Source organism: Pleuronectes platessa, chromosome 19, assembly GCF_947347685.1.
Source record: "Pleuronectes platessa chromosome 19, fPlePla1.1, whole genome shotgun sequence".
Lineage (NCBI taxonomy): Eukaryota > Metazoa > Chordata > Actinopteri > Pleuronectiformes > Pleuronectidae > Pleuronectes > Pleuronectes platessa.
This window is the reverse complement of record NC_070644.1, coordinates 12,868,002-12,893,385: the sequence shown is the minus strand read 5'-3', so window position 1 is coordinate 12,893,385 and position 25,384 is coordinate 12,868,002. Positions and strand designations below refer to the sequence as shown.

At 44.8% G+C, this 25,384-nt stretch overlaps 1 protein-coding gene across 1 annotated transcript; it reads left to right on the top strand.

Moving 5' to 3' along the window:
* The first annotated feature begins 88 nt into the window (after window positions 1-88).
* Window positions 89-25,384, top strand: LOC128424947 (E3 ubiquitin-protein ligase UHRF2). Its single transcript, XM_053411395.1, has 16 exons — window positions 89-443; window positions 7,581-7,982; window positions 9,423-9,733; window positions 14,576-14,794; window positions 15,054-15,163; window positions 15,263-15,449; window positions 16,335-16,458; window positions 17,917-18,024; window positions 18,118-18,222; window positions 18,338-18,444; window positions 18,903-19,065; window positions 19,173-19,310; window positions 20,124-20,358; window positions 20,592-20,743; window positions 21,053-21,151; window positions 21,335-25,384. The coding sequence occupies exons 1-16, from the start codon at window positions 291-293 to the stop codon at window positions 21,479-21,481; spliced, it is 2,760 nt and encodes a 919-aa protein (XP_053267370.1). The 5' UTR covers window positions 89-290; the 3' UTR covers window positions 21,482-25,384.

Sequence of the window (25,384 nt, the reverse complement as noted above, 5' to 3'; positions counted from 1 at the left end):
ATGAGAGGAAAAGGTGAGCTGTGCCTTTAACTGCAAACTCGCTCCCGACGTTGTTTCGCGAGATTTGCTTGGCGCCGCGACCTCATGTGAGACACCTCCTGCGCGAGCCAGTCCGACGTTACCTCTGCAGAGGAAAACGCGATGGACCCGTAAACACGCGCACACATTTCTTTATCTCTATCGCTGTTATTTGTTTCCGCCTCCTTTCCGCCGCGGCGAACGACGTTCGCGCGTAAAGCCCCGCCGCTTTCTCCCGCATTCATCCGAGGCGTAAACAGGGCGGCGCAGCGATGTGGATCCAGGTTCGTACGATAGACGGGAAGGAGACGCGAACCGTGGAGGATCTGTCGAGGCTGACCAGGATTGAGTCTCTACGGCTGAAAATACAGGAGATCTTCAACGTGGGCCCGCAGCACCAGCGCCTCTTCTACCGAGGGAAGCAGGTAAACAACACTAGTGTGCCACAGTCATTACGCACCAGGCGCTTTTGCAGGGAGCTCTCGCTGGAGAAGGGGTCCTCTCGGCGGTCGAGCCCGTTTCGGACCCATGCGAGCTTCCTGTTTTGATGGGAATTCACCAGTAGTTCTTGCACAAGAGCCCCCCCCCCGGGGGGGTACGCGGTGTGCCGGCCCCCTCGGGGAGGATAAAAAACCTCCGATCAGACCTGATGTGTACGGTCGTGTGATGATGAACCACTTTCCCGTTGTTTGTGTTTGGTGATTGAGGGAGAGCTGCGTGCAACAAATGTCTCAGACGTGTTTGTTTACATTGCTGCGGCCAAAGAAAGTAGTGCGATGAAAACAAAACCACCTCCACCACTGCTCGCTTGTTCAACTTAATCAACTCCACAGCTACTGATCGACACATGCACCAGCCATCAGATCTGGGGTCTGTGTTCGAGCTGCAGGCAGACACCGCCGAGGCTCGTGCGTTATGATGAGAGAAAGATAATTGGAGGGAGGAGCGCGCTCCACGTGCCCTGACATCTATAAGCAAGTGTAGCAGCAGTTGTGTTTACACGCTGGTGTCACTACTGTACACACCTCCCCCCCCTCTCTCTCTCTCTCTCTCTCTCTCTCTCTCTCTCTCTCTCTCTTGCTGTATAGAAGCCCACCTTGGCCCCAAATGGCCTGACAGTCCAGTGGTGCACGTGCAACATCTGCACGTTTGTAGTTTATCCAGGATTGTATCCAAACACCCCTTACAGTCAAATATGAATCTGGCTTGCAAGGGAGTAATTCTGGACTACTTTAAAATCTAGCCACTTTCACTATGTAATAAACAATTAGTAGATAATCAAACTGTTAAGTATGGCTACAGCTGCAGTATATGTTTGAGACTCTTTATGTATCCGCAAAGTTATATTTCTTAATATATATTTATGTAGTTGTTTATTATTAGGGACAATGCACCACAATTCACTGGCAGACTTAAGTCCAACATTTACATTTGCCAGAATAAGCATGCCTGCTGTGATACGTATGGTGATCTGTAGGTTTTATGTCTAAAGGAATAATAAGTAAAATTTCCATCACACAGTGAAATGTCCAAAACAATATCTGTATTATATGTTTTTGAAAAGTTTTTGCTTGACTCCGGACATCACACATCACATATCCTATATCTTACAGAGAACTTAAAATACATACAACTACCTGTTCTGAAAGAAACACGTATTTTAGGGTCAGTGTTATAAGGTCACTTTATCTTGAGGTTGAAACACATTGTTGTTGGAGACCAAAGTCAGACTTAAATAATGTGTCTTTGGTCGTAAGGCCACAGCAAGGCTGGAATATTTAGTCGCTGACCACACACTGTGAAATCATGTTAAGTTAGGAATGTGATGATTCATATTTTATCTCCAACAGATGTTGGTGTAGTTTTTCTCTCTCCTACAGAGAGATTGAAAAAAAAGGGTAATGTCATTAAATGCCAGCATGTGTGGAAACTGTTAATATGCTGCCCTCAGATAGACATGGACAGGTTTGCATGTGTCATGATTTCATTCAAGCCTTTTTTTAATCAAAGAAATATTTTAAGATCTAACACACACACACGCATTCCTATTGTAAATGTAACATTTAAACAAGTACTTTTAAGGTGTAGTGCTGTGATTTAGCAAAAATGTCAATTCTGTCAGATAAGACGTCTGTATCATTAACTATTTATGTTCAAGTATACAAACATGACAGAATCAATATATTACAGACAGACAGTCTGACAGTCTCTTATGAAGAGGGAGATGTTACAGAAGCTCTTCTATCAGTAATCAACAGAAAACAGTATACAGGTCAGGACGCTGGCTCCATGTTTTATTTAGCATCGTAGCAAAACGGTACAACGCTGATATTAACACGGCATGACTCAGCCAAGGCGATTATCCCCCGGGAACCAAACGGCCTACATGATGTGTTGATCTCACATTATTGACATTTTGTCACACTTTCCCTTCACTCACCTTGAGCCAGACAGTCTCATAGCCGGAGAAGTTCCTTTTATAGCGACTTATAACCTACTTCTGGTTGTGTAATTAAATCATAACGAAGCCGAGCAGACGTGAGATTCTGTGTCACGTTGTCGTACACTGCTTGTGTTATTGTCTACTCTGTGAGGCTGAAGTATATACTGCTTATAATATAAACACATTGGAATGGCGATAATAGAACTTATTCCTGTCAGTCAAACCATTGTTTAGATGGGGTCGGTTATTTATGAGGTATTTTAAATGTTCTGAGCAGTTTCTCGCTTGTGCGACTTCAAAACACCACAGTGACCAAGCACAAAGAAAGACTGTCCTGCTTTAAACCTCAGAATGTCCTAAATACAATGTGCTACCTCTACATTTGCTTCATTAACACTGAATTAGCTGCGTGGTTAGAATTGTCTTCACTGCTGGAGCCGTGGCTGCAAAGACTGATCCCATGTAGTAAAGCCAGTATTTCCTTCATTTCACAGGAAAGTGGAGTGGGGAGGGTTGATGAGGGGATTTCCACCAGTTAAGTAACACAAGGAATGAGCCTGTGACACGCAGCGTCCACTAGCTATTGCCCTTACATGCACGCAGCCGTGCCGGCGCTCTGTCAGGATTTAGACTCGTAGCAGAATAACTCAGTCTAATTCCCTTTTCAAAATGGCGTCTTGTTTTTCCCTCCAGCTCACTGCGCACGCTGCCTCCCCAGTTCAAAGTCACGCTTGCCCTTGAGTCGAAAGGGGGTCTCAAGCCAGCAGCCGCACAACTTCGCCTCGGTGTTTGTTTGTTCGGCTTTTTTTTGTTGTTTTTGTAATGGGTTTTTCAATTTGCCTGCGTGCGCTCCCCGTCGCATGTCTCTCTCTCTTTCACTTTGAACAACGTCTTATATCACTCACATTCACGAGCAGGCTCACACACACCTTCCACTGTCCATGCGGCCTTTCTGCTCAGCGCCTACTCTCGCTTGCACTGGAGCCTTCTCATTTACCAATTTTAAAAAAGAAAAGAAAAAAGCTTTCTGAGTATTAACTGCTTTAAACCTCAGCTTGAAATGCGTCAGCTTGCTTCACACATGAGGCTGTAGTCCGTTTGTTTTTCTCCCTGTGGAGGCAGCAACATGTCTCACGTTGGAATAGTTGGGCCGTCTCCTCTGTTACCCAGGGTCGGGCTGTAGGAAAGCTTCACCGCCTCCTTCCGCGCAAATAGTTGCTGTGACCTAGATATCGTCACAATTTGATTATACATGCATTGGTGTCGAGGCTGCTCGATTGATGGGTTTCCTTTGTGCATTGCTAAGCTGTAGATTTTTTCGTAGGCAATTCCAGGGGAAGCAGATTTGGCTGCAGCCATGCATGTACGCAGTCACACCCTTCTTCGACAGATAGGCCGAACAAAGAGCAAAGACAAAGGGGGGGCATTAAATCTAGTCGTGAACTGCAGGCCTTTCCAACACTCCCACATGTTTTCATAGTTTTGCCACTCCTTCTCTTAGCTTTACCTCGCTCAGTGCTCATATGTCCTATCTCTGCACCGTCGACTCATGTAAATAGTACGGCTTCCTGTGCTTTTTTTTTTTTCTTCTACTCAGATTACCAGAGGTGTTCTTCGGGCAAATAATCCCCGCCTGTATTTCTCACATGTTTGTCACGTGTGGGGTATTCTTTGAGTCTATCATAGCACATGTTAAATCTATAGAAATTAAAAACATTGAATAGCAGGCTGCAGTCACGTCCAAATTGATTTTCAGCTTATTTAATAGACAGTCAAATGCTGCTCGGGAATTAAATCCAATGCTCTAATTATTAGTACTCACTCGCTACCTTTTAAAGTTATTACACAATTCATACTTACATAAACACAGTTGGAAACGCAATAAAGGGAAGGGTAGGTTTTAATAGCCCCTTCAAAGATAGAGTGGCATTTAGGAACCACTCCTTAATGTAATAGAGGGAAGATTGTCCAAAGTAGATAATAAGTCAACTCTGTACGAGTTTTGACAACATGACAAATTAACAAAAACTGAAATGTGTTCCTTTATGTGGACGATCGTCGATCTGCAAACCTTTTGGAAGAAGATTAAAATACTGTGATCAGAACGAGGGACAAAAAAAAACCACAAGATGGTGACGTGCGGTGGTAGATGCCACATCCCCTGTCATTGTTTTGGGGGAATCTGACCTATTTTTGCTCGGAGAAAAAGGGTGAGGAAGAAATTGCGTAGGAGTTTGGGGTTTGGATGTTGTCCCTGTGCACAAGCTGCTAACGTCTGCCCCTGCTAGGAAATCTCCTCTCCACCCGCTGAGTGGACCGAGCTGTGTTTCACACCTTTAAACCTCTTTTTTAAGAACTACATGCTGATACTGAATAGGCCTCCGTGAATTCTTGATTTATTGCTCTGACTCCAGCTTGATATATTTGTATCATTGTTGGGCAGGCATTGAATCTAAGTAAGTGTTGCTGAGTGGCATTAATCTCAGATGGTTTCTGCATTAAGAGGAGTTACAGCCTTCAAATATCATAATACTAAAATAATAATTGCATGCAAGATAACAGCCCAATATCTCTTCAACCCTAGATTCTGTTCTATAAAAGCTATTATTGGAAGTAGATGCAAAACAATATAAACAGATTTGTTCAAGGACAAGATGGGTGTCAGTGTAGATTCTGTCGCAGCAGCCACAGGTCTTTGTCTCGCCTTTGTTTGACGCTCCCTCTGTACTTGTACTTCGGTGTCTGTTGCGATAAGATATTAGCGTTTGAAAGATCACCTTTCAAATTGCAAATGAGAACAATTAGCCCCGTGGAGATGTTCATTTTATTCCTCTGTCTCTCTCACTCACTCACACACACACACACACACACACATAAGCACAGATCTGGATTTCTGATTTGTTCGAGCCCTTTGAAAATTATCTAAGTCAAGTGACTGTGGTTTGTGTAAAGCTTTGTTGTGATGTGTGTCTTCGGGACTGAAATCTCCCCCTGGAACACGCAGCAACATTTCACCGAAATGTCACATAATAAAGAAACGAGGAGCAATGTGCTTTTTTGGTTATCCTGCATTGTTAATGGTGAGGACAATATCTCGTCTTTTACGATGTTATTCGTCCTACACAGCAGAAAACGGTCAACATGCCAATATTCCTGTCGGATAGACCTTGTCCCTGCGTGAATATATGAAGCATTTTCCTGCCCCTTGCCTGTTCAGATGGTGGTTCTCAGTGTTTGAGCTGCTTACGAGTGAATCCGTGGCTCTGAAACCTCACAGCGAGACACTGATCACTGTGGTGGCGGTGAAGTCACCGTGGAAAAGCAGGTACAATCAGCACGGCTGAATTCATCAGGTTTGGTGCAGTGCGAGGAATTCTGTGTTTTTTCCTTTCGCTTGAGTCGAACCTCGCGTCAACAGCGCGGCTGCCTGCTGTTCGGGACGCCTCGTCTCTTAATGCGGTATCAAGTGGCAAAAGACAGATAGAGAGCGGAGGACACACAATTACTGAGGCTAAATCGAACTCTGAGCTCAGAGAGGGAGACAGACAAAGAGCAGATGTAGACCACCAGTGACAGGCAGACAGGCAGACAGACAGACAGGTGAGTATAGCAACCACTGTATGGCTGTGTTTGCACCGCTGCTCCTCTGATCTAAATTTCATGAGACTATTAAAAACCGGGGAGGGATGGGGAAATTGCGCTCGCTCCCTTCCACCGCTCTCCTGCCACACGCCTCCAACCGCTCTCCTCCTCGCTGTCAAATAACGAAGGGGAGCGGGAGCGCGAGTGGCGGCCATGCTTGTCTCCCCAGCACAATGGGCTTGTGGGTTTGAGGGCTGATAGGAAAAGCTGATGTCTGTAATGAGTTGGCGCCTCCGCCATAAGCTCCATTCGGCAGGCAGTAGCCGCACCGTACACTTAACAGGAGATTGGTTGTGGTAGAGGAGAGAGATATGGGTTTTTTTCCGAAACGGGGCCCTCATCGTTTTTTTATTTCAAGAGATCATTATGTTTTTTTTAGCGAGAACCATTTCCCGACGCCCCTGTGCTACGCTGCCTGAAAGGATCCTGCCGTCACTGATGGCTGCGGCGGTGGCAGTGGGCTGGCGTCGGCAGAGATTGTATACATGATTCAGGTTCATGGGGTTGGGGGGGGATGCTCTCCTTTGGTTGTCATAGCAACCCAGTCACCACTTTCCCCACAGCTACGTCTCCTCTCACTTTAATCCATGCATTCGTTCCTTTTATTTATGTGTCTTATTATTTCACCGTAAAAAAAAAAAAAACGGCGTGGGGGGCGAGCGGAGCTGCAGCTCAGTATCCATGTTGATTGTCTAAGATGTGTAACAAAAAACATCAGTTCATATATAATCAGGAGTAAGGACAGGATCCCAGTCATAGGTGTTGATGTGTTTCTTCACCCGTCACAGGCTAAATCAGTAGAAGCAGTTGACCTTGTAGAGTTTATACGTTTTTAATCAGTGGCTGAGCATTCACCCATTTGAGAGCAGACAACAGATGTTGTTGCTGTGGACTCCTGAGCAACATCCTTAAACACCACCGGTGTGTTTAAAGGCACGTGGATTTATTGAAGTGCCGCGTGTGTGTGAGTATAGAACTGTGCTCTGTTGAGTGCAGGATTATTCTCACTGTGCTCGACGTCGTCTCCGTCTAACGTGTTCTTTGTGTGTCCTTGACAAGCGCCCTCGTGTAGCTGTCCGAGGCAGCCGGGCTCGTTTCATCGCGTGAGATGAGGAAATTTGGGGAGAAAAATAAATTGAGAAGGAATATCTGTGGTGTTGTTTGAGCACACCGTCTCAGGGCCTGGTAAAAATACGATGCAGTCGTTGCTGGAACAACTAGTTGACAGAAAATCTTGGAATTAATTGTTGAAGTGACGTTTTTCAAAACAAGTCGGGGCTAAAATGTGTTCATTTTCCTTTTTATATTTTCTCAAATTGAATACCTTTAGGGTTTTATTGTTATTACTAGATTTGCAACTAACCTATATCAGTAGATAAATTAACAATGTAAATAATTTGTATTACTAAGCACTATATACAAGTATTGCTTTTGCATCTGTACATTAGTTTGTTCATATATTTCTTTTGTTTCTTAGATGGAAGATGGCCAGACACTGTTTGATTACAACGTCGGCCTCAACGACATCGTCCAGCTGCTGATTCGCTCTCAGACCGACCCCCCCGACAGCCCCGTCCCACAGGACCTCTCAGGCGTCGCCTGCAGCTCAGCACCCCCGCCCGACTCCCGGCCTGAAAGCCATAACTCCCCAGCTCCCGCCCCCCCTGCCGACATGGAAACCAACACCAACACAGACAATGACGGCGGCAGCAGCATCACTACCAGCATCATTAAGGAAACCAAGCCGGACACCAGCGTCACCAGTAACTCAACCAGTAGTACCAAAAATGGCTTCACGTCCTCCAGTCCAGTACGGGACACCCAGCCCCCTACATCCAGCAGAAACGCACTCGTTTACCCAGGATTTGGTGTCTACAAGGTGAGGGTGACCGATCAGCTTCTTTGCTAAATAACGTTTAATAATTTCATGACCAACGAGCGAAGTGACAGAGATTCCTGGTCGAGGGCTTCATGTTTGAATGTCAAATTAAAATACAAACCGAGCAGATCACGTGCGTCAGTGATGTTGAAAAACGTGAAACGACCTTGTCAGTGTGAATATGACTTGATGCCAGTGTTTGATCTGCAGTAGAATAAGCAGCGTCTATGCATTGGCCTCTTGAGAGTATTATATAATATACATCACTAATATAGAGTAAGCACAGAGAGGAATCAGGTTCTTTCCTTTGTGCATTTCTTATCTAATCTGCACCAGTCGTCCATTTTATCCCTTTCGATCACGCAGTACCCCAAACTATTTAGATACGCTGTTCTAGGCAAAACAAATGGAGCCTGCTTGTATTGATGCGTGTCCTTGTGTGAAAGTGCATGTGTCGCTGCCAAATGTGTCCTTTAATTCACTCTATCGAAGTTCTCTATCTGCTAACCTGATTGACTTTCGTTTACATGGAGTGTAAAGCTCATGGCTCATCTTCCCAGGCAGGCACATGTCAAACCACACATGAGAAACAGGTCTTTAAATTTCTGTCACAAACCGACGTACACATTATAAATAGTGCCCAGTCAAAGCCAATAAATCTGAGAGTCTATCCTTTTCTGCTCAGCTGAGTGTTACTGATCTTTGCCGGCTGACTGACCCACATGTCTGAGAATTATTGTGTAGGACTGGGCTCTGCCTGTTGCCCAATGTCCAAATCCAGCATGCAGCAAAGATCAATACTGTAAGTGTAAGTAGATGAGCTGGAAATTGTGCAACTTCAGTGGATATCAAGGTCAAATGCCTCGACAGGCTTTCGGCTTTTACTCAGTATTCTCAACCAGATACGACCAGTGGATGAAGTTCATCTCAAGAATGCACATCATGTCACACTCATACAGAGAATTGAGAACGTTTTTGTTTTTGTTTTTGTTGCATGTCTCCCTCGATATACATTTTTATTTTATTTTGTTTTTCTTACAGGATTTTGTTGGTAATACTTAATTTATGTCATCAAATCTATTTGCAGATTTAAACCTGGTCTGAGATGGGAAATCCACCTGCTATCAGTAATTTGAAATACAGTGAATGAATCAATACACAAATAAAAATCCCAGTAGTCCACGTTTTAATCAGCTTCATAGGCAGAGATCTTAAAACAAAAAGCGTGTGATGGATTTTCCTATTCGTCTCTGAAAGTAGATTTTCACTCTGAACTAACAACCTGTCTCCCCAGGGCATAAACCATTTTATCTATAAGGAACTCCCATTCACTTTATGTGATGTGTAAAACATGCAGAGATGCTGGTGTGTTTCTTTAAACAACAGACAGATGGGTGCGGGAGAGACCAGGTGTTATTTCTGTCTTTTGTGTCTCCTCAGATTAACGAGCTGGTGGACTGCAGAGACGTCAGCGTCGGCGCCTGGTTCGAGGCCTGCATCGAAAACGTGACCCAGGCTCCCAAAGGACAGATAGCGCCCCCCAAGGGCAAGGTGGGCCGGCCCCCAAAAAGGACTAACGGAAAGCTGGAGGCCGAGCAGGCACAGGCCCACGGCCAGGACCAACACATAGACAGTAACAGGAACAATGTTGTGCTCCCCTCGGAGAGCAACGGAGCCTCCACCTCTCAGACAGACTCTGCAGCAGAGAGCAAGGAGAGAGAGGACATCATTTATCACATTAAATACGATGAGTAAGTGTTGGTTCAACACGCTACCGTGTGTCGCCGCTGCAGCCGAACCGACTTCGGTTGCAGTGACGAGAAACTATTTTTAACGGGTTTCAATGAAAGGGCACGGGGGGGGGGGGCAGCTTCTGGGTCGGATCAACCGAAATCCTCCTAATTGCTGTTCAGGATTTGAATTCACGGGGCTGCATCTCAAATAGGAGAGTGTGAATGTGCACGTCCCTCACTGCAAGTGCACGACCGAAAATAATTTTGGTCCTCGCCGGCGATGCCTATGTTAAAAACTCACAGTGCGGTTGTGTGGCATTCTCGATACAAATGTGCACCAAACATTATGTGTGTGTGTGTGTCGTTGAGTATGTGATCCGAGAGCATCGGTACGAGTGGTTTGGCGCATTGGGAATTGCAGCCTCGGCTGTCTCCTGGCAGTCCTAGGGAGCGGGGGGGTTGTGCAGTCGACGCTACACTTTGGACTCGTATCTCTCGCGCTCCCGCTTCTCCGGCGAAATTCATTCAGAAGCCCGCGTTTCCATGGCAACCCGCGAGTTCTCAGGAGCATTACTTCTTTGCTTTGCCTCCTTCAGCTTTGTCTGTAATTGCTGTGAACATGCCACTGGTGAGGCGCGCTCTCCTCGCGGTGCGTGTGCATGTGCTATTCTGTCATGGGATGCTGTGCTAGAGTAACGGTGTCATGGGTTGTTGAGCATTGAATCTGTGGGGGGGCGGGGGGGGGGGTTCATGCAGACATCATTCCCACTGGATATTACTCAATATTTAATCTTCAGCGTTCTGCTTTGATTAGTTGTTTTTTCGGAACAGCACAGGAGTGATCCTGCAGGGACGGGCCAATAATAATAATACACCCCGTGTCTTGTTTCAATTTTTAAATATTTACCTTCCTGCTTGTTTATTCAGGTTATGCTCTTTTTCTGACACTCAAGAGGGAGATACAAATGACAAGGTCCCCTGCTAGTTTGAAACCAAGGACATCGCAGAAACATGTGGATTGCGTCATCACCATCTGAGCCACGAAGTAGCCTTAGCAACAAACGACAACGGGTTTCTGTTCAATGACTGCTTGTGCAACTTGGCCTCAAGAAACACTCAGTATTCTTATCTGTCCTGAGCGTCATTCCAAAAGAGGAGGGCTGGTAGCATCGCTTCGCCTCCACACACACCCCTGTGCATTAAGCCATCCTGGATCCTCTGTGCAGAAAGAACTGAGCCACAGAATCAAAGAGAGCTGCTCCCAGGAACTCAGATTGTGTGTGTGTAAAATGTGTAATGTGGTTGTAGTGTGTCTGTGTGTGTGTTGCTCCAAAACAAGACAGCCAGATATAGTTGCATGGTTAAATCCTGGCTAAGGCAACTATAAATTATGTTCACGTAGCTTTCACATGGAAAACTTACTGGTAAGATTAACAGTATCTTCTTTATATTCAAGTGTCGCTGCTGAGAGAATCTATTCAAAGAAATCCAAATGGAGGATTTGATTGGCTCGTACAAATTATTAAAACTACATTTGCAGTGGAGGAGATCTCACCAGTTCACAAGCTGCAGCTGTGGCTTCAGTTTAGCTTTTCTTTCTCATACCCACCAAAACAATTATCATATATATAATAATAATATGGCTTTATCAACTAAGTCAAGTGTTTTTGTTGACAAAATGTACACATAACGTCATCTGATTACTTTTACAGCCGAAACTTTATATCTGTTTTTTCTTACATTAGCTCAGCTTCAGTTTGTTCCTACACTACATGATTGTATGTACTACATTTTAAAACCCAAAGTGAGTTAAACTGGCTTTTTGAGGAACGGAGATTTTAACTATGAGACAAATCTCTGTCTCCACATCAGAGAAACATGAAAATCACCAAATTGGTCCTTTAAAACCTCGCTATTGTGACAAAACATTAAAACGGCCTCATTGGGAGATTAAAGTTGTTTTGAATATTTTTTTTTTATTAAGTTAAAGCTTTTCACTTTGGCCTCAATTACACACAAAGCCCAGGATAAGAGAGGCCGCAGTCACTTTCCTTTACTTCTGAGAAGCAATTATATCCTGATAGCTTGTTTAGTGTCGGAGTATTTCTACCTCATGCTGCTTATCAGTAAATTGAGGATTTCTCATTTTCTTCCGTTCCCCTTTTCTCCTTCTTAACGGCGACTTCAGTTAAGCACACGCAGAACTAATGATGGCTCCGGAACAGAGCGGCCCCGCTGTCTATAAATCATATCAATTTCACAACTGATGGAATAAGTTTCTGAAATTCGTGTTGACGTGATTTTGGTTTCTTGTTTGCCTGAAACTCTTTTTTCCCGTAGTCCCACAACTCCGGCGAGAGTTGCATTTACTTTGTAATGTGAGAGGTCGGGTCCGGCCGCTGTGACGACTCTGTGTGGAGATTCAGTTCTGATGCGGCAAACTTTATTATTCAGACGCCCAGGGCTTTGCTGCTGAGGTTCTTTTTTTTTTTTTTTGGGTGCGCACACGAGACAGCTCAAGGCTTGTGTGGCCTTAAACTCTTCTTCTTCCTCTGTTCCCCTCGTGCTGCTCTCCGTGTTCCCTTCCTTGTTCATGCTGAGTCCCATTGTGCTCCCAGGTTGATGTCCCTCCACTGTGTGTGTGTGTGTAGTTGCTTGTAATAACCCCCCCCATCCCAAACCCCCCTCCAACTAAAAAACCACAGTAATCCCTTGGGCCTAAAAAAGGAAATCCCTGCACTGTGCCCCAGCCTCTTCTTCTTGACTGTAACAACTCTTACAGTCTGCCCCCGCAGGCCCTCTCTCCAGCCAGTTTACAATAGCTTCAAATATGCACCACGGCCCAGTCGGTAACCAGGCAGAGCTGAAGTGCACACGTTCGGACTGGAAATCAATGTCAAAATGTCGGGCAGTGTAGTAAACATCTGTAATTTTTTTGCCGGAGCTCAGCAGGCAGTCTGCTGGTGCTGCGTCAGTGCAGGCTGTTTGAGAAATCACCCAGTGCAGGCCCTGCTTTCCCCCAGAAACAGCAAACACGTGGTGCTCGCTCAAGCACACAATCCTCCACTTCCCCCTTCACGTCCCACTGTGCATGAGGCCTCGAGTGTGCAGCCCTGTTGTGCAGTTAAACTTCAGCGGCAACACATTTCTCGTCTGTAAGCATAATTCCAGCTATTGGCAGGAGAGCGAGCGAGCGAGCTGTCCGTTCGTCTCTGAGCCAGGCCAGATCCTTACAGCTTAATTGTGATTGGCAGACAGGAAGCCTGCACAGTTAACCTCACTTCATCCACTCCAACGTGGACGTTTAACACTTGTTCAGCTCTTCTTTTGGGGAAAAGGTGGAACATAAAAAAAATGGTATTAGAAAAAAAGACCCTTTACACCCACAGAAAACAATAGAGACGTGTGTTTCTCGTTGAGTCTTTGATGACTTATTAAAGGAATAGTTTGATATTTGGCAGATTGTGTTTCACCTGCCTGCCTGGAGTCAGATGAGAAGAACGATGCCTCTCTCATGTCTGCTGGGGGGAACAGGGGAAACGGCTAGATTTGCTTTGTCCATTTCACCCACTAAAACCCTAATCTTTCTCTTTTATTTTATCTGTCCAAAAGACCAGAGTGCGGAATAGACACGTCGTAGTTTTACATGGGGGGGGGGGGGGGGGGGGCGTAACTTCCTGGAGTCTTGGCTAGTTGCCTGGCAACCTCAGGTGACGTCAAAGACGACATCACCAGCTTTGTGGTCAGAAGGTGAACAGGCAGATTCCCCGAAAATGTTGAACCATCCCTAAAAGACGTTGCCGTTCATTTCAGTGGGGTCAAATGTTTAAATCAAACCTGTTACATATACAAATTGTTCAGTTATGTCTGGATTCCTTAAAACAAATGTTGGTCCTGTACAAAGTCGTTCTGTGGACTGACTCATGTCTCCACACACAGGAGTCCAACTTTCACTAAACTAAGACCAGTGTTTTGCCAGTGGCTGTGAGGTCGCTGTATTCAATTTAAATTTGGGCGGAGGCCATAGTGCTGAAAATCCATCTTAATCCTTGGCTTTAAAAAGTCCCAGTCAGAAAGCTGTCTGCAAATGTGTCATAGAAAGAACAGGCGAGTCTTTGACAGTCGCCAGGACTTGACTGATGATTTTGTTTTGTCGAGGGAAAAATGTTTTAAAGTTATTTATGTTAAATCATTTTCCCCTTTCTGTGTGAGAAACACTTCTGACACAGCGTCAGGGAGAAAACATCTTATTGTATCTGTGGAATTTGCTCCAAGGACTTAACGTCTAAATCTGGTCGTCCAGGTTTAAATCCACATGTTTGGTGCGGAAAGTGTTTTTGTCCGTGTTTCACTTATAGTGGAGTTTCGATCTGGGTTACTTAAAACGTTTATTAAAATGTTGTGCTTTACTTATTTTACTGATTTGATAGAAGGAGGCAGATCAGGTGGCTGAAATCACATTTTAATAAAATGAGGCCAATTCAATTGCTTAATAATCAGATTTTCATTCTATTCGTTGCTCTTGTTGACATGCATGTTCCTGCACAGGGAGGTCTATATCTTTATTGCATTCTGCGGCTTACTGCATTGAGCTGTTAAATAGCTTCTATTACATCCATCTGTTTCTACTGAGCACATTGTTGTAGAATAGCTGCTTTTTACTGGCCAGAGTATTATATTGTTTTCCTTAGGATATGGACATTGCTCATTAGGACACAACTGATCAAGTTCTCAGTGGCAGCTCAACCAGTTCATGGCTAATGTAGCTAATTTATGTAAGCAATTCTGAAACAGATATAAATATTCCACACATCTAAACCTGCCCCCCCTTTCCCTCTCTCCCTTTTCTTTCTCCCGCAGCTACCCGGAGAATGGCGTGGTGGAGATGCGACTGCGGGACGTGCGGCCACGCGCCAGGACCCTGCTGCGGTGGGACCAGCTTCAGGTGGGCATGCATGTGATGGTCAACTACAATATGGAGACGCCGGATGAGAGGGGCTTCTGGTTCGACGCCGAGATTCAAACGCTCAACCAGGCCTCTCGCACCAACAAGGAGCTCCGAGTCAAGATCCTCCTCGGGTGAGGATCTTCCTCCTCGGCGGGAGGGGGGGCGTGAGGCAGTAGGGGCGAGCCATATAACTATTTAATTTTCATATCTCTTGACCAATTTTTTGTTTACCAATATGTGTGCCTCCTTTACCTGTGTCACACTCTCAGTAACACTTCTTTACATCTTCCTCTTTGGTTTTTCTGTTCTCGTGCTCTCATCTCTCTCTCTCTCTATCTCTCTCGCTTTGTCTCTGCCTTTGTCTCTCTGTGTCTCTCGCCCTCTGTCCAGTGGTGCCGGAGATGTGATTGGGGACTGTAAGGTTCACTTCCTGGATGAAATCTACCAGATGGAGAAACCAGGAGCCTGTGCACTCTCAGCTGCGGATGGACAATTCAAACGTATGCACAGACGCAGTGAAAACTAGTGACAAAAAAAGTTATATAACGTAGCCCTGCTGTACCAATCATCAACCTATTACTCCTTGTTCTTGGCTGCAGGGAAGAGCGGACCAGAGTGCAAGCACTGCAAGGCCGACCCCGAGGTGGAGTGCCGCTTCTGCTCCTGCTGCGTGTGCGGCGGCAAGCAGGACGCTCACATGCAGCTGCTGTGCGACGAGTGCAACATGGCGTTTCACATCTACTGCCTCAACCCGCCGCTGGCCACCATCCCAGACGACGAGGACTGGTGAGTGGAGCCGAGCAATTAGCCTCGAGATGCAGAGATACACAGCCAATTTAATCAGGTCTTATTAATGGTGCTGGGTGTGAGCTGAAGTGCATTTCAGCAGTAATTAAACGGTGATTGAGGTTAAAGTCAATATACAATAATGACACAACGCAGACACAGCTGCGAGTTTATTTAATGCAGCGGCTTTGAAAGTGTCTCTCTGCCAAATAGAGATGAGGGTGTGAATGCATTTTTCTGAACCTTCCAGCATCATGCGCTGCTTTACATTTCTTAAACACACAACTGAGCGGCATTCATAACTTATTTCTACTTTCCAGTAGTTAAATGTTAAAAAAATCCAGTCCACACATAGGATAGTCTGATTAAAGCTCTCACTTGTTTTAAACCACGTTTGGTGACAGGCCATTTACATAAAGTACCTTTTAATGTTTTTATTTCCAAATCTCAGTGTCGTTTGATTTGATTTCACTTTAATATCAGAAAGAAAATATCTGAAACGTGTCTTGCGTCCCACGTGTAGGTCGGTTCACTCAAATAAGAAAACACAACATTGACCCAAACTTAGTGAACAAATACTGCAAATATATAATATATCAGAGACTGATGATAATCATGGCAACCAGTTGTAATGCTAACAGTCATAATTACTCTCCACACGTTCTGTCAAATATAAGAGACAATTTACACAAACAATATTTATCTAACAATTTAAGCTATCAAAAGAACAAATCTTAGATAATTTCTATTGAATATAATCACACAGATCTGTATCTGCTGGATTACAGGTATTGAAACAGCTCTTATTATTTTGAGCTCACTTGTCACTAAACTCACGTACACACCGTCCTGTGGCCCTCAGAACTGATTCTCTCTCTCTGCCAGGTACTGTCCCACCTGTAAGAATGACACCAGCGAGGTGGTGAAAGCCGGAGAGAAGCTCAAAGCCAGCAAGAAGAAAGCCAAGATGCCTTCGGCGACGACCGAGAGTCAAAGGGACTGGGGAAAGGTGAGAGCCACCGGGTGGACTGACAGCTGCTCTGTAAACCCGAGAGGAGGCCGGCGGTTCACCTTCAAACCGACGAGCAGTAGCAAAGTCTACATGGATGAATATGGAGAAGAAGATTGTGTCAAAAGTTTCTCAGCGATTTAAACTTTTTCCAGATTAAAAAATTTAAAGGCCCATGCTAGCAGCTCAGTACAAGAGATAGACAAATACTTTTTGGCTTGAGGATAAAAACAAATGTGTCCTATCACAACCACGTTCCCGAGAATACTTGATAATGATGTCAGAATTGTCTTTACGTTACATTTTACATCTGGAAATGACATTTTCAAATCCAGACAATGTAACACATCGGGAAATCCAAATAATCAAAAAGTCCCTTGAAAGAGGACAACAGCTGTGTCTCAGTTCAGGGGCTGCGTCCTTTGGAGACCGGCCGCGTCACAAAGACACAATCGTCTCCTTCGTGCGCTGCGTGCGTAGACCGTGTAGGTCACGTCCTCTGAATTGGGACAAAGCCATCGACGTCCTCCTCAGGGTTTATATTCATGCGTTTACATTTTACTGCAATTACTTCTTGGGAGCCTGTTCATTCCTCAGTGTATCTGTGTATAATAATGTGTTATATCAAGTGTTAGTTGTTATCTGCTCTGCGTTTTGTGTGATGCTCAATCTGAGTTTGTATGTTCCTGAACACACCCCTGATCAGATCAGAAGTTTTTAATCCAATCCACATGCGATTTATTATCAATTTAACTTCAGCTCGGGCTCCTGGAGCAGATTAATGGTGTTGGATTGATTTATAGCATTCGCTTCCTCTTTTCACTTCTTCACGGTGCTGGAGGGCAACGGCTGGAAAATTACTTTCAGACATTTTTTAGTTTTGGTTGGCAAAAAAGGAAATTATCTCATTCTAGCTGCTGAGGCAGAAAATAAGACAGGACGACAGCTGACATTTATTTAAATTTGTGTTTTTATTTTTTCCCAAAGCATCTGTTTAAATAGTACTCTTTAACACTCTTACTCCAAATTCTCCTCCGTGGCAACACGTTGAGATATTGTGTGGCTCATTTCCATTCGGCCCTGGCTGCGTCTCTGCCTGCTCCACTCCGTGGTGTAATGTGAACAATGCCATTAAGCATGACTTAGCCACTTTCCTGGAACTGCCAACGGAAAAATAACTCCTTTCTTTACCAGAATGCTCTTTTCTCTGAGAGGCTAATTGAAAACAGCCTGGCTTGTGTGTTTGGGCACCATTTAAGTGCAGTGAGTCACACAGCATTTAACTTGACTTTTACATTTTCGCAATTTGATAACGCTGAAATGAAAGTCTTCTCTCTCTGCCGAACGTTTTTTCTCTTCGCCCTTTTAATGTCGCACGTGAAATAAAACAATCGCCATTTCTAAAAGTAAATCGACCTTTTATATTTTTCTGTTCTTCCTTCTGGATGTGTTTTGCAGGGTATGGCTTGTGTGGGGCGAACTAAAGAATGCACAATTGTCCCTTCAAACCACTACGGACCAATACCTGGAGTTCCTGTTGGAACCACCTGGAAATTCAGAGTACAGGTTAGCTACCATGACGGTGCTTCACATATTGATCAACTCTCAGTTTACTTTTTTATGTTATCAGTAAAATCTAAAACGCTGTTCTCCCTTCAGGTGAGCGAGGCCGGTGTTCACAGGCCACATGTTGGTGGTATCCATGGACGCAGCAACGATGGCTCCTATTCGCTGGTGTTGGCCGGGGGCTTTGAGGATGAAGTGGTGGGTTGTTTGTGTTTTTTAAGATATTTCACAGTCATACGAATGAAAGAACCAAGGGATTTATTTTGGTAAAATGTGGCCATCGCTTCATGAGCATTTCTGTGGTGCGCTGCAGGACCGGGGAGATGAGTTCACCTACACAGGCAGCGGGGGTCGTGACCTCTCGGGAAACAAACGGATCGGAGAGCACTCATTTGACCAGACCCTGACCCACATGAACAGGTATGACAGTTCCCGTGAAATTACATACATTCATTTGACCCATTGATACGATTCATTACTTTAAGGTGCAAGAAAATATATTTGATAATATAAGAAGTAATGACTGCCCCTGGACTCAGTTCATGTTGAATGTCTTATTTAATTTCTGTCAGATGAATCACGCTTAGGTGGTCAAACTGAAAAACGCTTGTATGATATATTATTTTGAAGGTATTTATTTAAACCATCATGTCTTAGAGGAAATGTTCAAACGTGCCTCATCAAATCTTAAATTAAACTTTAAAAAAGGCAGCGCACACATATTTTTTACATCTTTCTGGGGGGGGGTTTCTTCAAAAACAAGTTTAAGGGATTAATTTTCTAATAACAACTGATTCATTAACATTCATTAACATCCCTAATCCCTGGACAGACTTAGTAAACACAAAGCTCTTTCCCTTGGATCTCGGCTCATGCAGGGCATTGGCCTTAAACTGCGACGCACCTCTGAATGACAAAGACGGGGCCGAGTCGAGGAACTGGCGGGCGGGGAAGCCGGTGAGGGTCGTGCGCAGCTCCAAAGGTCGACGCATCAGCAAGTACGCCCCAGATGAAGGAAACCGCTATGACGGCATTTACAAGGTGCAGACCTTGTTGTTCCCTAGAGGTTAAAAAACAGATAAATGAAAATGCTTTTTTCAAATTCGATGAGCAGTATTTAATGCTTTATTTGCATGTGGATTTTAAAGGTGGTGAAGTACTGGCCAGAGATTGGAAAGTGTGGTTACTTGGTGTGGCGGTACCTGCTGAGACGGGATGACCTGGAACCAGCACCGTGGACGCCTGAAGGACTCGAGAGGATCAAGAAACTGGGCCTCGCTGTTCAGGTCAGACTGGAAACGTGCCCGCATGTGTTTGTGAACATCACTGTTTACACACTAGAGATATCCCATAATGCATCTTTATATTAAGGTGGGAAAAAACTCCTTAAATTCGTGGACGACTCTGCATCGAGACAGAGACAGAACCAAATCGTCCACCCTCCTGCCGACCTGTGTTCACTTTACACTTCAACAATAAACAGCAACACTGATCAGAAGTCAGTGGAACCTGAACAGCACTGACGTTTACTTTGTGTTTGTTAATGCGCTCTATGAATCGTTTATGAGGCTCGTATATAAACACGATGCACAAAGCCGGGGCATCAGGGTTAAAGTGACCGGAACAACACACACACACACACACACACACACACACACACACACACACACAGGCTGCAGACAGGAGGTAAGTACATCCCGCAGGCAATTTTTTATGTTAAAGTTTAGAGTTTGCTTTTTTAACTTCCTCGCAGCGTTAATATGAAAATTCAGCAGGTTTTTATAAAAACTCAGCTCACATCAGCGTGAGTGATTAGAAAAGAGCAGAGGAGCAGAATCTCTCGTTGACCAGCGGAGTAATGGACCTCCAAGCTGCCGGGGGGGGCACCCAGGGCCACCTAGGGCCACCCTGATAAAGTGAATCTTGTTCTGTAAATTACAATCTTGAATTTCATATGTTATGGTTTTAAACAGTCTTAATTTGAACTTGTTGAAACCTGCAGAAATCCAGTTGGAGGACAACTGCTATTTCCCATTATAAACATATAAATCTTTAAGATAGCACTCCGCTTGAATCTCATTTCTCCCTTGTATCTCCAGTACCCACCCGGCTACTTGGCGGCCATGGCCAACAAAACAAAGAAGGAGGCCTGTGCCAGGCCTGGTCGCGGCGGCCGGGGGAAGCACCATCCCGGGAGGGGGAGGCCACGGAGACAGCCTAAGATCAAGGAGAAGGAGGAGTTCGATGAGGAGGACGAGGACGTGGAGCCGATGGCCTGCGTGGAAGAGGAGGAGATGCAAAGTAACGGAGACAAGATGCCCGCCAGAGAGAGTGGTGGGTGCTTTCACAGTTGAAGCTCAGAGCAGGTCAGACATGTGGTTTGTGAGGAGGGGACGGGTGAGAACAGCATGGGGGGCTAAACTTTGTATACGAGAGTTTGGAAATATTTTATATTTGTTTGCTAAAAAACAAGATAAGCATTTTTATTTCCCCCAAGTTGATTTCTTAGTTTTTCATCATTGCCTCATAGCCGGATGCATTCAGTCCTATTCGTGTGTGTTGTGCAGAATCGTCACCAGCAGCAGAGTCGCCGCCGTCTAAACGTGTGAAGATGGAGGAGACCTTCCAGCTGTCAGAGCAGCAGCAGCAGTTGATCCGAGAGGACACGGCCAACAAGAAAAACTGGGCTGAGGCCATGGAAAACCTCAAAGAGGGGCCGGTACGAATCCCCAGTGCACACCGACACACTCCACACGTCTCGAGCTCCTCAACACTGTTCACAAAACATCTCACACTGCAGCAGCCTGAGAGAACTGAGAGACACCCTCACTGAAAACTGCTCATCCACGAAACTGAAATTCATCCCCTTCGGATCTTTAAAACCAGATCTGTTCCCTCTTGATCTCCTCAGTCAGTCAGTCCGTTTTTCTTTGGGAAGCTGAAATGATCATTTTTAATTTGTAATACACTGCCTGTGACCCCCTTTTGCATCCGCCTCACGTGCCTCTGTCTTTTTTTACATATGAAGAATTTCCTGCGCAAGATGGAGCAGATCTTCATGTGCGTGTGCTGCCAGGAGCTGGCCTACCAGCCCGTCACCACCGCCTGCTCACACAACGTCTGCAAGGTGCGTACTGAGTGGATGCAGTGTTTCCACATTCACGTCCCCATATGCCTCGAGCAGAAGGCCCCCCCCGTTTCCCTATCTCTCCTTCAATGAGTCCGACCGGATGAAGCCAAAATGTGAACAAAAATAAAGAAATAATCCCTATTGTTGCAATTGGGTATCATCTCCTCTCTCTCCCCTCAGGATTGTCTCCAGCGGTCGTTTCGAGCGCAGGTGTTCACCTGCCCCGCCTGCCGCCACGACCTGGGCAAGGACTACGCCATGACCCAGAACAAGATGCTCCAGATGCTGCTCGACCAGTTCTTTCCCGGCTACAGCAAGGGCCGATGAGGTCGAAATCAAAAAAACCATTCACACGTAGAACAAGTACATAAACGCACACAAGCAGCCGTTCTGTGCACCCGTGTATACCGTCAAGTACCTAGAGCTCCACTTTAAAAAGCATCGCGCACACTTACCGTACTTACCAACGGGCAAATGTATATTGCATATACAACCATTTATTGTATACAATCATTCATACACAAACAACCTCAGTAGGGACTGACCTCATCTGTTGAACTTGGACCGTCTCCATTAACTTCACCAGCCTGAAATTTCAACCAAGGACATTTTTAAACCTCCCTACTCCCACCACAAAAACGCACAAACAAAAGCAGCCCCCCCGACTCTCGCACCCACTCATCATCCGAATCCCTCGGCTCATTTGACAGTTTTTTTTTTCGTTCCGCTGGTTCCGTGAATGAACTGCACGTCGTCAGAGTGCGTGCTTCTCCCCAGCGATATCAGGAAGTTAGGTCCCTGCCAACCTGTTTGCATTTTGTGTACCACGTTACAGAGCTTCACCCCAAGAGGAGTGTTGTTCTCAGGTGGGAAACAAAGGAGGGAGGTTAATAGAGGGATGTAATGGTAATGTCACAACGTTGAAACGATCATACGATTAGAGTTTCTGTTCATTTATATAAGAGACAAAGCACACAATCTTTCCCGACCTTGGAGCACTTTATTACCGTTTTGTAGGTTAATCAGGAGCATTTGTTAGCGTCCCGCTAGCTTCTCGTGTCACTTGGAATGATGCCACCGCCATGCTCCGAGCTAATAAGATTAGTAAATGCCTCAGCACGCTGGGTGAACTTTCAGAGCAGAAATTGGCAGCTGCGTCCGGTTTGTTTTGAGCGTCGGATGATTTCTGGCTCCGTATGAACCGTTAGACTTTGTGAAATACTTTGTGAGTCGTCCCCCCCCCCCCCCCCCCCCCCCCCCCAAAAAAATAAATAATTACAGCTCTGTCCTTAGATTTTCTGTGGAGTGAAAACAAGGCAAACACAACGCAGACATGAGGCTGAGAACAGAGCCGGCGTGAAAACAGAAACCAGCTTTTCAAAAAGCAATTTTCAAGAAATCACTCCTGAAAAATAAAATGCATGTTACCCAAATGATATTCTTTCTTTAGCATGGCACATTCTCTTTCCACTTCCATGCAGCTGAAATAAAAGGATATGATAAACAAGCGCACAAGTCTGGATCTCCAACATAAGCACTATTGAAAACTCTGTATAAATATTTTATTTATCGATAGATTAAGTTCTCAAATACCTGAAATTGACTAAATCGTCCTCGAGCATTTCCTGCCATTTCCTCCGTCCACCGGATCTTAATGCACATAGGAGATTTACATTAGATCAGAAAACGATGTGGTTCTGAGAGGCTCGTGAAGTGTGACACGAGTCGCTTTGCACATCGATTTCAAACATACTGTGGTCGTCCCTGGTGTTCCCAGGCAACCGCATTCAATCAGGACTCCACACACAGAGGTTTGGGCGTAGATATTAATCTGCCGTTGTTCTTCCTGTTCGAGCTCTGGGTGTTCGGGGGCCTGATCTGCTTCTCCTCCATTCAGGGAGAAAAAAATAATCCAGTGAGTGATTGCACAACCGGGATGAGGAGAGTGAGGTCCAGAGAACGGACGTGCAGCTGCCTCACTCTGTCATGATTGACTCTGGAAACAAGGCCACTGATTTCTGTGCCCTCACAAAGAGCTTTTTAATACGATGGCTCCGCACCATCAGAGGCTCGGGGGGGCGCCGCTGAATCGCCCCCCCCCCCCCCCCCCCCCCCCACGCAGCAAATGAAGCCCCAGAGTTTCCTTAAATTGTTAATCTGTTCTATAATCAGGAAGTTACTGATTTAAAATTATACCTCTGAAGGTTTTCAACAGCGTTTGTGTGAAAGTTCACTGGTGCTTTTTTTTTTGTCAGTACGTTATTGAAGGTTTCAATAGGGGGCGTGTCTCATTACACTTGAATAGAACAAAACGCGTTTAAGTGCAAGGTAAAGCTACATTTCAGTCTTCCCCATAGTCAGAACTACTGGATGTACTTTGGTTATTCTGGATAACGTCCATGTGGCTTCATTGCGTAACCGTGAAACAAATTTGCATCCCGGGTGTAACGGCTAATCTACCAGTGTACACGGGATGTGAGCTTTCCTCAGGTGGAGGCGAATAAAAGACAATAGTGCTGGAACCATAATTATCCCCCAAATCCCAGTTTCAGTTTTTCAAATATTCTAAATGATTCCAAATTGTCAATTCCAAGTCTTAGTTGCCATTGGTATTTGTTTCTAGAATGTAATCGTTTACTTTTCTAATACTAAATTACACTTCTCATTGCATTGCACATCAAATGTCAGAGTTTTATTTCGGCTGCATCGTTCCTCTGTGTAAACCCCGTGGCTGTGTCTTAAAGCCATGCTAAGCAAACCTAACAAGAAGTCTGTCATTAAGACGAAAACCTTGAAGACCATAGGCCAACAAAGACGTGTCCTACCCTGTAGCTGCCGGCTCTTATTACACTCAGTGTAAATACTAAACTAAACATTAATTCAAGACTCGACATGGCGATTGAAGAATCCTAAAATAACAAGGAAAAATGACGATACTTAAGTGAACAGATTTTTTTGATCCACCTCTGAAAGACTTATATTCTCCTTCAAGTCTGAACAGGGTAAAAGCTTATTTCTTGTTTGATTATAAGCCACTATGATCTAGTTTTTTATTACAGACCTTTACTTATATGTTTTAATCGAGTGGATTCAGCCCGAGCACTGAAACTTGCCCCTCCATGACTTTGTAATGCACTGATTGCCCTCTTTGAATGGCTCTGTAACAATACACGGACAAGTGACATTATCATTTTCATCATCATCCTCCACAATATCCCACATTTTGGTTTTAGCTTCCTTTTTGGTCTTTTCCCATTATCGAGACTGTGATATACTGATTACTGGGGCCCAGTAATGCTGGAGTTATCCAGTTTGTCAGAGTAAAAAAAAGTTTTATTATAAGCAGCTCACAAAGATTTTATTTATTCCCAGTACTGAAGTGGTACTTTAAAATGTCCAGGGTTGGCAGGCCTGCAGGGAACTAAAACAAAACCATTCCATGGAGAGCACGCAGCCAGCAGCAGAGCCTCGCCGCTGATCTGAGATCTGCACGACCTGGAAGCGCCGAGGCTCAGATACAATATTCCAACTATTTTCCAAGTGTGAATTTATTTTTGTTAGAAGGCTTCGCCCCCTCGTTCACCGACACCATCACGTTCACCCGTAACAGCCTTCAAGGTTAAGCCATGTTTTCTGCCGAGCTGCCGGCTTGTTAGTGGTGACGTCCTCGTTTCTGTTCAACCATTCAGGATCTTTCTTTGTATTCAACATGCAAGTACAATATGCTATATGGTCTTTGAAGCTAACTGTGATGTGCATTTCTTCCACTGTCGCTTACTCTTGTTCGAAAGATGATTTTCTTCCGGGCAAAGCGAGTCTCCCTCCTTTCTTTCTCCGCTGTGACCTTCGCTCCCTCTCCTCTCTCTCCCTCCCCGCTGTCTCCTGCTCTCCGTGAACCTACAGTACTAACGATTTTTAGACGTCTTGTGGACGCTTGGCTTCAGTGCTGTGTTGTTTCTTTTTTTCCTTTTCTATTGCACTCTGTTGAAGAAAAACTCATTTTCTTAGAATGCTTACTATTATCTATGTCCTTACGCCATTTTTCTACCATTTTAGTTGCTTCTCTATTTCTTATTTTAATCATTAGACATTTTTTTTATGTGGCATCCTCCAGCATTGCAGCGTATGCCGGTCTGAGGAGTTCCATTGCTTCATATTGTGATCTGAAATTTTATACATGTCATAATAATACTTGATATGTACCTATTAAATATTTGGATTCCAGAAAAA

What these genes read in the sequence shown, in the direction of transcription:
- LOC128424947 (XM_053411395.1), top strand. Translation starts at nt 291, where the DNA reads ATGTGGATCCAGGTTCGTACGATAGACGGGAAGGAGACGCGAACCGTG. An exon ending in CGAGTCAAGATCCTCCTCGG is followed by an intron (nt 14,795 to 15,053) that starts GTGAGGATCTTC and finishes CCCTCTGTCCAG; the next exon opens with TGGTGCCGGAGATGTGATTG. An exon ending in GCTCACACAACGTCTGCAAG is followed by an intron (nt 21,152 to 21,334) that starts GTGCGTACTGAG and finishes CTCTCCCCTCAG; the next exon opens with GATTGTCTCCAGCGGTCGTT.